The sequence below is a fragment of the Eurosta solidaginis genome, chromosome 4 (genome assembly GCF_040869045.1).
Source record: "Eurosta solidaginis isolate ZX-2024a chromosome 4, ASM4086904v1, whole genome shotgun sequence".
Lineage (NCBI taxonomy): Eukaryota > Metazoa > Arthropoda > Insecta > Diptera > Tephritidae > Eurosta > Eurosta solidaginis.
In genome coordinates, this window is record NC_090322.1 from 159254620 (window position 1) to 159270042 (window position 15423).

Below are 15423 nucleotides of genomic sequence, written 5' to 3' on the forward strand. Positions count from 1 at the left end.
AAAGCCGCTAGCAATGCGACAATAGCACCTGCAGAGAAACAAGGTGGCGGTTCAGCAATGGCCAGGGATACCCCACGACGAAGGCAAGGGGCGGAGGGGGGGGGGGGAGGGGAACCTAGGGAAAACAGTAGGAAAGTAGATGCTACCCCATCTACCCCTGGACAGCAAGGTAACGGCAATGACGAGCGGGAAACATCCGTATGCGGCGCAACACCGGGGAGGACAAGTCAAGTTGACCTCCTCGAGTATGCAAGAGTTGTGCTGCGCAGCATGAAGGCTGCTGCGGTCAAACAGAAAAATGTGTCGCTGGACATAAAGAACGGCATGGCACAACTTGAAGAGACACTGAGTTGCATGCGCTCTTTATTAGAGGGTAAAAGCGCAGACTACACCGAACCGAAAGCGACTCGTGGGAACAAAAGAGCACGAACGAACTCTGGCTCGCAACCGGGAGCCTCGGAGGCCAAGAAAAAGTGCGATGAGGGTTCTGCGAAGACAATCTCGGGCGAGGTCTAGACGACCGTAAGGAACCGGAAAGCCAAACCACGCCCTGAGCAAGAAAAAAGGACACCACCTGGGCAAGCCAATAAGGCAAAAAGAAAAGGCAAGCCCAGAAACAGACGGGCCGCAACTTTCGTAGTTAGACCAGCCCAGGGAAAGAACTACACCAAAGTCGTAGGAGCCATCCGGGGCGAGCTTCGGCCCGAAGATACAGGGACTGTCATACGCTCCGTCCGAAAAACCAAATCCGGGAGTGTACTTATCAAAACCGCACGTTGCGCCGATAAATCAGCGTTCATCCAAGCGATAGGAAGCGCTGTTGGAGAAGCGGGCGAAACCAAGCAGCTTATACGGCGAATGCGGATAGAGGTGCTGGGCATGGACTGTCTGGCAACCGCCGAAGAGGTTGCAGAGGCTGTTAAGAAAGCTGCTGGCGGGGAAATGACGGGACAGGTCCGTGTGTCTATTTTCTCGGCAAACCAGCGTGAACAGAAGATGGCAGCCATTGAAGTGGACGAAGCTGTTGGCGTCCTTTTACTAGCCAAGTGCAAGATCTGTATCGGCTGGCTGCAATGCAGGCTTATACAGAGGGTAGACGTGCAGCGATGTTTCAGGTGTCTAGGCTACGGACAGCAAAAAGCAGACTGCAAAGGCCCTGATAGAAGCAGTGCTTGCTGGAAGTGCGGACAGAATGGCAACCAGGCCTCGGCCTGCACGGAAACTCCAAAGTGCTCTTTATGCCAGTCAGAGAAGGTCGACCACCTTCCCGGGTCTGGAGCATGCAGCACCTTGAGGGAGGCACTCGCTGCCGTAAAGGCCAAACAGGCGCGCAAGTGACCAGGTTCATCCAAGGCAACCTGAACCGAAGCAGGTTAGCCGATAGTTTGCTGGACCAACTTGTTCTTGAAAACAGAGCCAGCTATGCCATCATCAGCGAACCTTATAGAGTCAGGAGTGACTGGCACGTGGTGACCACTTCGCCCACGAAGGCCACGACGTGCAGCCGTTCAGTGAAGGTGAGCTAAAAGCGGCCCTACACAGAATGAAGCCCGGTAAAGCGCCAGGACCGGATGGGATAGCAGCTGAAGCAATAAGACTAGCTGCTAAGAGCAGTCCTGAGTTGCTGTTGCACATGTATAACAAATGCCTGGAAGCCAGGATCTTTCCTACAAGGTGGAAGACAGCGCACCTCTTGCTAATCCCGAAAGGCAAGGGAGACCCGAACTCCCCGTCGTCTTTTCGACCACTTTGCATGCTCGACACGGCCGGAAAAATTATGGAAAGCCTCCTTAAACAACGGCTGATAGCAGCCATTGAAGATGGAGGTGGTCTGTCCCGTCGGCAGCATGTGTTCCGGAAAGGTCACTCCACAATAGATTCGATAGCCGAGGTTATAAATGCGGTAAGGAAAGCCGAAACCGCATACCACCTAGCTAGGCCGGTTGTCTTACTGGTCACGCTGGACGTGAAAAATGCCTTCAATTCCGTCAGGTGGGACGACATGCTCGATGCGCTGAAACACTCTTTCAAGGTACCTCCTTACCTACTAGCAATATTAAGGGACTACCTAAAAGATCGCTAGCTCACGTACGAAACAAATCAAGGTCAGAGAAATGTGAGGATAACAGGCGGAGCAGCACAGGGATCGCTGTTAGGTCCCGACCTCTGGAATGCTTCGTATGACAGCCTCCTTCGTTTGCACATGCCAGAAAGTGATTTTTTTGTCGCTTTCGCAGACGACGTGGCTGCCGTAATTACAGCACGGAAATGCGAGCTGGCGCAGCTTAAATTAAACCAAGTAATGCGCATTGTAAATAGATGGATGAGTGACCATGAAATTCAGCTAGCGACAGCGAAAACTGAGATCGTAATCCTCACGAAGAGACGAATTCCCACCATTATGAATATGATGGTTGGAGAACAACAAGTACAAAAACGCAGCTCCACGAAATACCTTGGGGTGAGGCTGGATAGCAAACTCACCTTCTCGGAACACTTTCAAGGAGCCTGTGAGAAAACTGCACAGACCATAGGATACTTAAGTCGGTTAATGGCAAACACAAGCGGGCCAAGGCCATGTATAAGAAAGCTGCTTGCTTCCGCTTCGGATTCTATACTCTTGTACGGTGCAGAAATTTGGGCGGCTGCAATGTATTTCCGAAAGTATCGAGCATCTATTACTTTTGTCCAACGCAGAGGGCGCTACGAATTGCTTCAGATTACCGCACGGTATCCGCAGACGCATTTCTTGTGCGGGAACCATACCCATACATCTTCTCGCTGAGGAGAGGAAATCAATTTACCACCTCCGAGGAGAAGTATGCAGAGATGTTGCTGCCGCGCAGGCGCGAAAAGATTTTATCCGACGCTGTCAACAGCAATGGAGCTGCAGTGCTGCAAGCAAGTGGACCAGGGAACTGATTCCCGAGCTGGTGCCATGGTTAGAACGGCCACATGGAGAGGTCGACTTCTACCTGACAACGTTTTTAAGTGGCCACGGATACTTCCGGGAATACCTCCACAGGTTGGGCAAGGTTGAAAATCCGAATTGCTTATAATGTGGGCTCATAGACGAAGTACGCCACATCTTTTTCGAATGCGATCACTTCGCACAGCAACGAAGAAGAGTGGAAGTAACACTAGGCGACCTATCCCCGGGCAGTGCCATCCATAAAATGACCTGCGGAAATGACAGATGGGACATGGTCAACAGATATGCAAGGAATATTCTCCTCGCTAAACGGCAAAATGGTTGCTTAGCCCAATAACGTGAGAGTAGCCAAAGAGCTCACGTAACCTGCTTCCGTACCCGAAGTTATGCTAAACGCGGTTCCAGGTGCGGAAAATGCGCGGGCCGTGAGAGGTTAGGTTTTAGTGGGTAGCCCATGAAGAAACAGAAAGGAAGTCCTACACTCGAAGAGGCTCGCTGCTACAGAGAGTAGCACTGAGGCTTAACAACCCGGTTAGTGCGTAAGGCATTTCCTTCTTCCATGTAACAAAAAAAAAAAAAATAATAATAATAATTGCACGTTGTGGCAGCGCGCTACCCTCAAGTGGCCCAACGACATGCGTTTTTCATTTATTAATTTTATTATTTATAAACTTTTTTTGTTTAACTATTCATAAAGATTGCGTTTTCCTTTCTGATGTAGGAAGACATTCAATTAAAAAAGATGGGTGGAAATGCCAAAAATTCCAAGCCTTCAATCCAGGTGGAGTGTTTGTCTGTCCCACTGTGCAACGCAAAATTGTTAAGTCACTGAAGCATTGCGATTCGTTGTGTAGCACATTTTGTACGATTTTGCAAGCAATTTTATATTACATGTAAAAATAAAATTCCAAGTTCACGTAGATTCAACAGGTTGTTTGTTAAGATTTATTTCACCATTTATCAAACCGTTAAAATCATTTTATTTTTTCCCAATAATATTGCCATTTTAAAGTGTGAGAGTTTTTGAGGTAGCACTTCGTTCTGAAAAATAAAATGGTTTAACAACACGCCACTGTGTATTTTTTATAGTTTCTTGTTGTTGTAATTTATAAGGGGATTAAAATTACAAGTTAAGTCACAGGGAGGGATAGGCTTAAGCTAGTTTTTATACCATAGTAAATATTCTCACAATGCCCCATCCACAAGAGAGACGATCGCGCCAACGGCGCCAAATACCACCGAATCAGCGTTCTTAATAACGCATATAAGGTTCTATCTACCGTATTGTAAAAAATCCTAATGCCCACAGACAACTGACCTGATAAATCTACTATCGATCTTCACGTTGCATCAGATTCTAGAGATTCTTATCTCACGATAAGAGAATCGACGCTCGCCTTATCTTCGTTAATTTCAAAGTAGCCTTTGACAGCGCGAAAAGAACTTTTTTCCATGCTGCTATGTCTGAGTTTAAACTCCATGCAAAATTAATAAGGCTCTGCCAAACGACGTTAAGCAGCACTACCAGCTCCATTAGAATTGGGAAGGACCTCACCGAGCCATGCGCAACTAAACGAGGCTTCAGGAGAGGCGACCCCCTTTTAAGCGATTTCTTTATAATAATGCTGGAGAATATAATTATAGCAGCAAAACTTACCCATAATGGTAAAATTTATATAAGAGAGTACAATTCCTAGCTTATGCTGTTGGTATTGAGTTCTTGCTTCTCTGGATTAGAAGAAGCTGTAAAAGTGGGTATTGTGGTAAGTATGTACAAGATGAAGGAATTGCTGTTATTCAAGAAAGAATAGGCGCATTCGCGACTTGAAAGCCACATCACTGTTCACGGATATAAACGCGAGGATTTTGCCATTCCTGTCTCAATGTAGGGTTCGGAATCATAGACGGTGTCGAGAGAAGATTATAAGTTCTCCGAGATAAAAGTTCTCCGGAAGATTAATGGCCTTCTACTGGATACCAACGTTGAGTATCGAAAGAGGTATAATGATCAGTCGACATCGCAGTTTGGTAGCAGAAGCAACAAAAGGCCTCCATTGAGTTGAGTGAGGCAGATGGAGGACGACATGACCTCTCTTGGTGGTTACAATTGGCGTCAGCTATCGCGAAACAGGGATAGCTGGAGTGACTTATTACGATATGGCCAAAATTGCTTAGGTGGCTAAGCGAAAATTAATGATGATGATACATACATATATATAGGACAATCACAGATGCAAACAAATTTGATATTCATGCACATTTGAGTGTAATGGAGTGTGGTTGTATCGCTGGGAAAGCAGTCCCAGTTGAGCAGTACTACTTTATCATGACAAACTATTGCACTCTCATTCGCAAATTATTGTTAGGTTGGGTTTAGTGGTAGCTACCCTGATAGGGGATGCTCACTTGGACAACATAAAGGTCCGTTGTGATACCACATACAATAAAATAAATTAACGGTGACGTAGATATAGGTACTTAGAGAATCGCTGGGTAGCAACGATAAACTTCCGAATGATACCGATCTCAACCTTGAATAAATCCTCGGAAAATCCAAGTGAGTTGCGACTGAAGTACTTTCGGCTTTTTCTTGCTACTCTGCAAGACATGGTGTCCGCCCAACGTTTGCTGAGCTGACCCGAGGCTCAACTATGGAGGAGCAAACCACAGGTGGCCAGCGGAATCTCGAGATCCCTACAGCCACCTTCATCCGGTTCAGTTGTACCGATGCGGGCTAAGAGATCCGCTTCGCAGGTGGCCGGGATATCACTAAGGGCCGGGACCCAGATAATCTTAATTATAAAATAGTTCGATGCAATCGCAAGCGAGATCAGGCAGTCCCAGACCACCCTCCATCTCAATGTAGTTGAACTCAAGGCCTTGATAGCCGCTTGGCTATCAGAGTAGATGCTGAATTCCCTGACCGCAGCAACACTGGATAGCATTTTATCCACCGCCTACTTAATCGCAGCAACTTCCGCTTGGAATACACTGCAGTGATCAGCCAACTTAAACTTGCGGCTTACATTTAGCTCTTGACAAAGGACCCCCCATCAACAAGTTATGGGCATTTAAGAATATGTTTTATTTTGTTTTTGCAAATACACTTCTTCTGTATTATATTTGGTAAAGGATTAAAATAAAATTTTCGGTAAAATATTGAAAGCTTTAAGTCAAAATATTCTCAGTCTTTGAAGCTTTTTAATTGAATGATTTATACGGGTACTTGTTGTTGATTGACGTATACAGTGTGATTCACTGCTAGTTCTCTGACAGGAACTCCCTTTTTTATGATGGCTAAAGCATAGCTCTTGAACTGAACATTTAATGATTATTTATAATTATAACGAATTGAACATGATGATTACGTTTTTTATAATTGAAAACAAAAGATTTACAATCGAAAAACTAAGCCACTACGGCGTAAAATCACACGAAAAATGGACGACCATTGTCTTCTTTGCGGAACTCGCTAGTTGACTAAAAAAATAAATTCAAGACGCGACATACCTTCACAGGGAATACATGCCGACTTTTTTTTCAGTTTGAGGGTGCCCCATTTTATTTTTCCTACAGATTTGCGAGACGGGACCTTAATGTTTTATGCCGACTTCGAACAGCATATGCAAGGCAGATGAGTTTTCACTGAGAAGCATTTCATGGCAGAAATACACTCGGAGTGTTTGCTCATCACTGGTGAGGGGCGATCCTACTTAGGTAAACTTTTTTCTAATTAGAAAATCTTTTTTATAAATTTTTGATGTTGCTTTGTTCGAGAATTGGCTATGGACAAAGAAAGTATTTCAGTCGTCACTTTAAAAGCAGAGGAAGGCAGAGACGTCCAAGCCTTACTTCAGAAAACGGGCGATATCACATCCAAGTTTATGGAATTGATAAATAAAGCATTTTTGAGTCAAATTAAAAAGTAAGCCGTTTTTCAAACCAATTTTTAAATAGGTCGATGTTCAAAAGTTTTTGAGATTGGGGGTTTTCGAAAAAATTGCTGCAAGTGTGATAGTCCGTAAGCGTAAGAATCAATTTCCCTATAAAAATACAATATATTTTGGCACAAGTTTATTATATGCGTACGTTTTTGAAGTGCAATACGAGTGCTGACTGAGGATGTCTCAGACTGTGATACTATCTACGTACAAAATTTTATCTCAATCGGCTTAGTCGTTGGCAACCATAATACACTACCCTGCTGCAAATAAAAAGCCACAGGAAATAGAGAATTTTAACTGTTTCATTTTGCTACTGAAGACCAGTTTGCATCATGACGTAAATAATAAAAAAAATAATAAATGTAAGGCGCGATAACCTGCGAAGAGATTTTAGGCCGAGATTCTCCTCCAATTTGCGTCGTGCTCCTTTTAATTTATCCTACAAATTGGCGGGACGGGACCTACTTCTTTTATGCAGACTCCGAACGGCATCTGCAAGGCAGATGAGTTTTCACTGAGAGCTTTTCATGGCAGAAATACACTCGGAGTGCATGCCAAACACTGCCGAGGGGCGACCCCGCTTAGTAAAGTTTACTTCTAATTGAAAAATCTTTCTAAAATTTTTGATGTTGCTTTGCCCGGGGCGTGAACCCAGGATCCTCAGTGTGGTAGGCGGAGCACGCACGGCGCACAGTGGTCTGGATTTGGCTTTCAGTGGACTTAGGGAAATGAAAAAAATATTAGTTAATAACACAAAAACTTTGATGGGGGTCGATTTTAAGTCTCACTACAAGACGTTTTTATATATGAGTATTTTTCATAAAGTCTTAAACAAAAAAGTTATAGCAAATAAAAAAACTTTATATATTTTAAAAAACTATATACATTTTTACCGTTGACTCATTTTCCTCACACTTCCTCAAAACTTGATTAATTTTTTTTATATAGTTAGGGTTATATACTATGCAATGTACTCGGTTCCATGGTTCGAAAATGTTCGCGTTGTTTTTTTTTTTTTTTTTTTTTAATTGCGAATCACTTTAATTCTGGGTAATATTTAAAAACAAAAATATTTGATAATTCATATTATACATTTAATTTTTTTATATTGAATTTACATTTAACAGTCCAAAAAAAGTTGAAATCAAAAATCTAGCTAATCCAGCTTGTTCGTAAATTTTTTGTTTGTTTATATGATGCTTACTATTCCAGCTTGTTCGTTAGTACCAAAAGAGTAATTAAAAGCAAAAATTATTCGATCGGTCAATAGTCCATGAAAATTCCAAATATAAATATAGGTACATATATGGCAAAAAAAAAAAACTAAATAAAAAAAACAATTTTTATTATTTTAAGTAAGGCCCGGTTTTTGAGTATTTGGTTAAGCTAAGCTTAAACTAAGTTTGCTTAAACTCTAGTCAACTTTATATTCCAGTTAAACTACTGAGCAGTTTTTCAGTCACAGTTTAAGGCCGCCTTTGAGGTATGCTTTTTTGGTTTTTTTATTATCTAGATAATTTGTAGATACGGCAAAAGGTGGAGTTTGTTTACCCAACAAACATGGAAAAAAATTCCCGTGCTGCCAGTTTGTAGGAAAAATTAAAAGGAGCACTACGCAAATTTGAAGAGAAGCTAAATTCTCTTCGGGGCTTAGTGTGTCACATTTATTTATTTTTTAAATTATATATATTTCATTTTATTTTCGTGAAAAAACTGTAGCATGGAATCTTACATTTGAGTCCAATTAAAGAACCACAAGTTGTTAATTAAATTTGTTCAACTTAAGTAATAGCATTTTTTTCTTTATAAAAAACTAGCAGACCCGTCAGACGTTGTTCTGCCCTAAATTTGATCTATCTACATAAATTTTAATAAGCTTTTTCCGTCTGACTGTGCCCCCCCTCACTTTTTCTTAATCCTTTTATTCACTCCTCCCTGCGTCTTTTCGCTTCATCTATCTCTATCTTCATCTCCCTCTATCTCTTTCTCAGTCTCCTTCTCCTTCCATCTTTTCTCTCAAGTATTTCCCATTCTTCTTCATCCCTTATTGCCAGGCAAATCGAATAGGACGTATGTAAATAGTTATGTGGGTATTATTAATTCATGTCTTTATTTCGGCGTCGCATGCATATTTATCAGTTTTGCCTGGTTGATGCGACTAAATCGAATATCACAATGAAAATTACTTTAAAGGTCTCAGCAACAGCTTCCATTTGATATTCCTATTACACACACATTCTAGGCGTATCCGGGTCCAGGTATTGGCCTATATCTTGAGATCCTAGTCACCCCGTGGTATAAAAATTACTCTGTACTAAAGCACTCATAAATAGCTTCAATTTGATAACAATAATCTAAAAACACAACCTAGTGTTACCGTGATCCACGTTTTCGCTTATATCGCGAGACTCTAGTGAACCCACGCCTTTCCCGCTTGGTCGATCAGGTGCACCTCTCGCCTTCGCTTAATCTCACTCAGTCTAATTGGGACGTCTATGGAGCAAGCTTCAAGGGATGCGCCCTTTTTAGCTATTTCATCCATTTTTTCATTCCCATCTATTTCCATATGCCCTGGGACCCAATATATATGTATGCTTCTCCCTGTCCCGATTCTCTCCAGAGACTGGTTACACTCTAACACGCATTTAGGTGACGTGCTGTGCGAGATTATTGCCTTAATTACTGCTTGACTGTCAATATAAAAGTTAGCACGGGTTTCTACTGCTTTGGTTTCGGCTAATATTTCCGCTTGGAAAAGCTACAGTAATCCGGCAGCCTGTGGGATCTGCTCATTTTGGATCAGCATAGTATGCCGCAGACCCTACTCCTTCCACTACTTTGGAACCATCTGTGTACACATGTATAGCCTCGTCCGCCATTTGCGCACCCTTGCGCCAACCGTCCACCTCTATTGTGACCTTAAGATCTCCCTCGAAGCGCAGATAGGGAATCATGTAGTCTGTTCGTCTTGTGATTGATGACGCTATACTACTATGGCCATATGTTCGGCGCTCAAGCTACCCCGAGGAACCGAGCCTGGTTGCAGTTGTTAATACTATGTTCTTTGCTACCAGGTCTACAGGTGGAATGTGCAGAATGGCATACGGTGTAGCCGTCGGGGTTGTTTTCAGGGCTCCCGTAATGCTAAGCATCGATAGTCTGCATACCCCCTGTAATTTTTTGAGGTATGTTGTTTTTTGTGTGGCTTTCCACTAAACAAGAACTCCACAGTATAGAATAGGGCTTACAATCGATGTAAAAACTTAATGCGATAAGCGCCGCGTACACCCCAGCATTCTTTTACATGCATAAAGTGCCATTGAGGCCTTCTTCACCCTCTCCTTCACATTGAGCTTGCATGACAGCTTACTGTCTGGGATGATTCCTAGATATTTTGTGCAAGGTTTCTCCTGTAAAGTCACCCCTCCTAGCTTAGGCCCGGTCTCTTTGTAAACAAGTCCATATCCGTCTTCTTCGAATTGACTTTCAACCCGACATTAGATGCCCAGGTATGAATATCCCAAAGCGCCCGATCCATCAAAGAACTAATCGTTGGAAGGCACTTTCCACTTACGACAATTGCAACGTCCTCTGCGTAAGCCGTAAGTTTTACGGGCCCTCATCGAATCGCTTGAGCAGTTGCTTAATGACCAGCGTTCACAGCAGAGGTGAACAGAAATGATGTTACGCTAATGAGTCTATAATCTTTGGGATACTCGTGAGCGATCTTCCTCGCCTTTGGTAGGAAAGCTACACGAGCAGTTCTCCAATAGTGCGGTACATAATTCAGCCTTATCCACCCATCGAATATTATTTTAAGCCATTCCACGAGAGCCAAACTTGAAACTTGTAGCAAGGCTGGGAATATACCATCTGGGCCCGTCGATTTAAACTTAGAGAACGTCTTCACTGTCCATTCGTTCTTGGTATCGGTCACCAAGGCCGGCACAACCCGCTTCGTGATCGAAGTGTGAGTAATTACTGCTGGCTCTTCTAAGCCCTCTCCCGATAGGAAGTGTGTGTCTAAAAGCACCTCAAGGGTTTCCTCACTATTACGTGACCATTCCTCGTTCTCTTTCTTTATTAGTCCCTGGACTATGTTTCCCCTTTCTAGGACTTTTTTGAACTGTGCTGTTTCGCTGGAGCACTCTATGTCCCTACAGAAAGTTTTCCGTGAGATTCTCTTCACCCTAGAAATTTCACGCTTGTAGATCCTCAGTAGATCCCTGTAATCGTCCCGACACCCTTCGCTTTCGGCGGTCTTTGCGAGCTTAACCATTTATTTTACCTGTCTTGTTAGAAGACTCGGCTCATTGCTCCACCATGGCGGCTTTGCTTTTCCTCTGAATCTTCTAAGAGGGCAAGGTTAAACGCAGTCATAAGCGTCTTTGTTAGTTCCACTCCTCCAGTTCCTCCACATTGGCAACCTCTTTCGGTTGTCCCAGTTTTGTTTCTACCTGTTTCTGAAATTTAGTCCAATTCGTTGCCCTAGACTTTTCTACCCTCTTTAGGGTGATGCCGAAGCTAATATACGCATGGTCGGAGAAGTATGGTCTATCAAGAACCATTCAATCATACCTTGATATATCACGCTCGGAGCTCAATGTAATATCCAGAATATTGCTGGATGTTGGACCAATGTACGTAGGGACATTTCCCCTGTTGGCTATCTGCAAATTGGTTTACAGGATGTAACAAAATAGGGATTCGCCGCTCTCGTTCGTATCTGCTCCTCTCCACGCATTGTGGTGCGCATTTGCATCTGCGCTTATGGCCAACCGCCCTTTGCGCCCTTCCTTCTGTACTAGCCTTTTGCAATCCGTCGGTGGAACCTCCGCAGCATGGGCCATGTAACAGGATGTCAGGATAAATGCCTGCTTATTATGTTGCTCAACGGCCACCACTATGAGGTCCTAAGTATTGTAATTAGGCAGCATATATGAATGCAGCTGTTTCCTTACCATTGATACAGCTCGCACTAGTCCTTCCGTTTGCGCGTCGTAAACGCTGAACCCGAGCGCGCTAAGTCCAGAAACCTTTCCTTCCAATGAGAGCCAAGGCTCATGGATCAGCGCCACGTCAAACGAACCCTCCTGAAGGTTTAGAAGGAGTTCCCTCGACGCCACTTTACTGTGTTGGAGGTTTATCAGTAGGACTCGCAGCACCATTGGGCTATTTGTCCCTTGACCTTCCTCCGTAGGCGGAGATACAGTGAGTACCTTCCAATCCTGTGTCGGTATGTTCGGATACTGATTCTGCAGAAGTCGCAGTTTATCCTCCGACTTCATCACGCATGGTATCCATACCTTAACTTTTGGTACCGTGGGGATTTGCTCTTTATCCACCACCTCAAACCGCGCGTTCGTGCCTTGCCTATGAAGGTTTGAAGTACTTCCTCCAGCCACCGCAAGCTCGCAATGTTGTCGCACGCTATCATCTTCACACCAGTATACCATCCTCCCGAATCAAAGATTGGAAGGGGCTTACTTGGTTGTTCCCGCATCATCTGAAGTATTAAGATAATAAGCTGCTTTTCTACAGATCTCCACCTTTCAGTAGTTATCTGACCGAAGGGACTGCTACGATCAAGTAGCGCCACAGTCAGTGACGGCATTGACACATCACTCATCTTCTCGGGAAATCCGGAGTATTAATGTTATCTCCCTTTGGCACCTCCGAGAAAGCCGGAGTCTTAGCGTTAACTCCCTTTAGCACCTCCGAGAAAGCCGGGGTCTTAGCGTTATCTCCCTTTGGGGCTACTTGTTTTGTCTATGCGACTGCCCTGCCTCGCGGCTCTGGGACTGGGGCCTTTCTGCCTCTTGAAAGCAGGTTTGTCGCCTTCTTCCGAACGTTACCTCTTCATTCTGCCATTCGACGCTTCTTCCTCCTCGTACCGGTTGCAGAACCAAGGGTTTCTCGCAGCATACCTTTTGAACTGCCTTCGACCTATTTCTACCGCCTCATGGGCCCATTCCAAGTGCTCGATCTCCACTTCTGTTGATTCGACCACTACTCCCAGGCGTTGGATAATTATCTGCTCCGTACCCTTCTCCACTCGTCTACTCCATTTTCATTAGGGTGCTTCTCCAATACGGAGTTCATTGAATCAGCACTACTCTCGCTCTCCAAGTCCGACGCATCGCTTAATGCGTATTTGTCGTCCTTGGCTTGCGACACGGTACTCCTCTTATCATCGTCCTTATTAAAATTAGGTAATGAGTCGTTCATCTTGGTCGTACGCAGCGGTCCAGTATTATATACGGGGAAAGAACCGCCCTCCACAGCAGCGCCCATTACTGTGGTAAGGCCATCAATACTTCCCGAGGTGGCCCGGTATCGGGAGGGCTCCGTTCGAATACAGCCGAATTTATCTCCTGGCTGCAAATCGTCCAATAGGCACGGTCCGCATAACACCCTGGATTAGGGGGTTGGCAGTTCTTGGTCACCGACACCCGCCGCCCTTCTGTGAGGCGAAACGGCGTAATGGCCTGAAGAAAAGGAAAGAAAAGAAAATAAAAGAAAGAAAAGAAAAGGAAAGGAACGTATAATATAAAAATAATTTATTTCGTTTTCTTTTCTTCTCTTTTCTTTGCTTTCCTTTTCTTTTTTCTCTCCTCTTTGGTTTTCTTTATATATATTTCTTTCCTCTCGTTTCTTATCCTTTTCTTACTTGACTTTACTTTTCATTTCTTTTCTTCCTTTCCTTTCCTTTCCTTTCCTTTCCTTTCCTTTCCTTTCCCTATCCAAATGCTTAAATTTATGGTCTGGCCTTAAAATGGGCGCAAAAGTTTCATTTTGCCAATTTCTATATAAGATTTCACGCGTACGCTATGAGTTATCGAAATATTCCTCCAATTATGTATGTTTATGTAGCCAAACACCTCAATAGTTTTACTTACACAATAATAACGAATAATTTCTTTTTCTTTGTTTATTCCTTCAATCTTTAGATCAAATAAAACGAAGAGTCTGGAAAGTAAGAAACGCGTAATTAAAATGTTATTTGTACTCGTGCTCGAATTCTTCATATGTTGGACACCGTTATATATCATCAATACGGTCGCTATGTTTATTGGTCCTGCCATCTATGAGTACGTGCCATATACTTCGATATCATTTTTTCAATTACTTGCCTACTCAAGTAGTTGTTGTAATCCAATTACATATTGTTTTATGAATGCTGGCTTTCGTCGCGCCTTTCTTGATACATTCAAAGGCTTACAATTTCGTCGTGGTTTATTTCGACACAGAAGCACTTCGAATCAATCGATTGCTGGAAACTCGATTATAATGGCCAACAGTGGCACCATGCTGACCACAAATACCATGTTGGACAGTCCACGACTTTGAGGACAACAAAAAAAACGATACCGACATCATCGTGTGCCAAAGTTTCAGAGGCAAATGTCTGATTCGGTGTAGAGTATGGTAACCAACAAATTATTGAATTGACGTGTGGACTTGCAGTATTTAATGGTTGATGTGATTTTGTAAGAATACGTAGTTAGAATTAATATATATATATATATATATATATATATATGTATGTATGTATGAATGTAATATGTGTGTATGTATGTATGTATGTGATTATGAGTGTAATTAATGTTTAAATATATTCATGTATTTTAAGCGCTTTATTGCATATTTGTTTTAATTTATAAATTTAAGAGTTTAAATAAGCAGTTTACATTTAATCGAAGTTCAACGATTTTAATAATAAAATAATAAAGATTATAGTGTGATGTAACAAAATTTAATACAGAAAACTCAAGTTCATTAGTGGTATCATCGGTATACCTTTTGTATTGTTCCTTTGAATATTATAGCGCATTCTTATAACAAAGCACTTCTTAGGCTCTGATGTGAGCTATATCAAGCTATAGAGCAGCGAAGTTATTTGTAGAGAAGCGACAGCATAAAAAAATGAATCATATTTATTCTGCTGCGCTTTCCCGGGTAATGGTGAGCTCAATTTAACCTTGCCAAATTGGCTACTTGGCCTCTATTTCACTTAAGCTCTTAGCTACAGTGTCCAAAGTCCATGTTAAACTCGAAATAACTCAAACAGTTCACAATGTGGACAACGTACAGGATGCGTTAGTTGTTTTTCGTTGGAAACGCTATAAGTCGCAGATAGAGATGGATCTAACGCCATTACGATACTGTTTTCTGTACCGAGGATACCTCGCAGCAAATCTCTGAATTGCGTTCGGCGTACTTTTACCGATTCAATGGCCGTTCCAAGCGCTTGCTCTCTAGCTCTGTTCGGTCGACCACTACGTTTAAATGCTTCACAATTTTTGAAGCTGTATGGTTTTGTGGACTCTCCTACTTCCTCTGATCCGTACCCAACTTCTTTTCTGATTGGGTTCTCTCCAAGTCCGACGTATGGCTTGAAGCGCTTTTGACGTATTTCGCTTTTGAATCTTTTCTTACTCCCCCCTCATTGTTATCAATACAAGATATCGTGTATGTTGTGGGATATATCCTCTAGCTGCAAATCATTCAGTAGGCACCGAAGTCCCGTCAACCCCCTAAGAAGCA

At 43.0% G+C, this 15423-nt stretch overlaps 1 protein-coding gene across 1 annotated transcript in view; it reads left to right on the forward strand.

Annotated features, from left to right (window-relative positions):
- The window catches only part of LOC137250546 (cholecystokinin receptor type A-like), a 553728-nt gene extending 539386 nt beyond the window's left edge, over positions 1–14342 (forward strand). The window contains exon 5 of the mRNA XM_067783530.1: positions 13827–14342. Within this exon, the coding sequence (XP_067639631.1) occupies positions 13827–14226 (400 nt within the window). The 3' untranslated portion in view covers positions 14227–14342. The remainder of the gene's footprint in view (positions 1–13826) is intronic.
- Positions 14343–15423: the final 1081 nt, after the last annotated feature.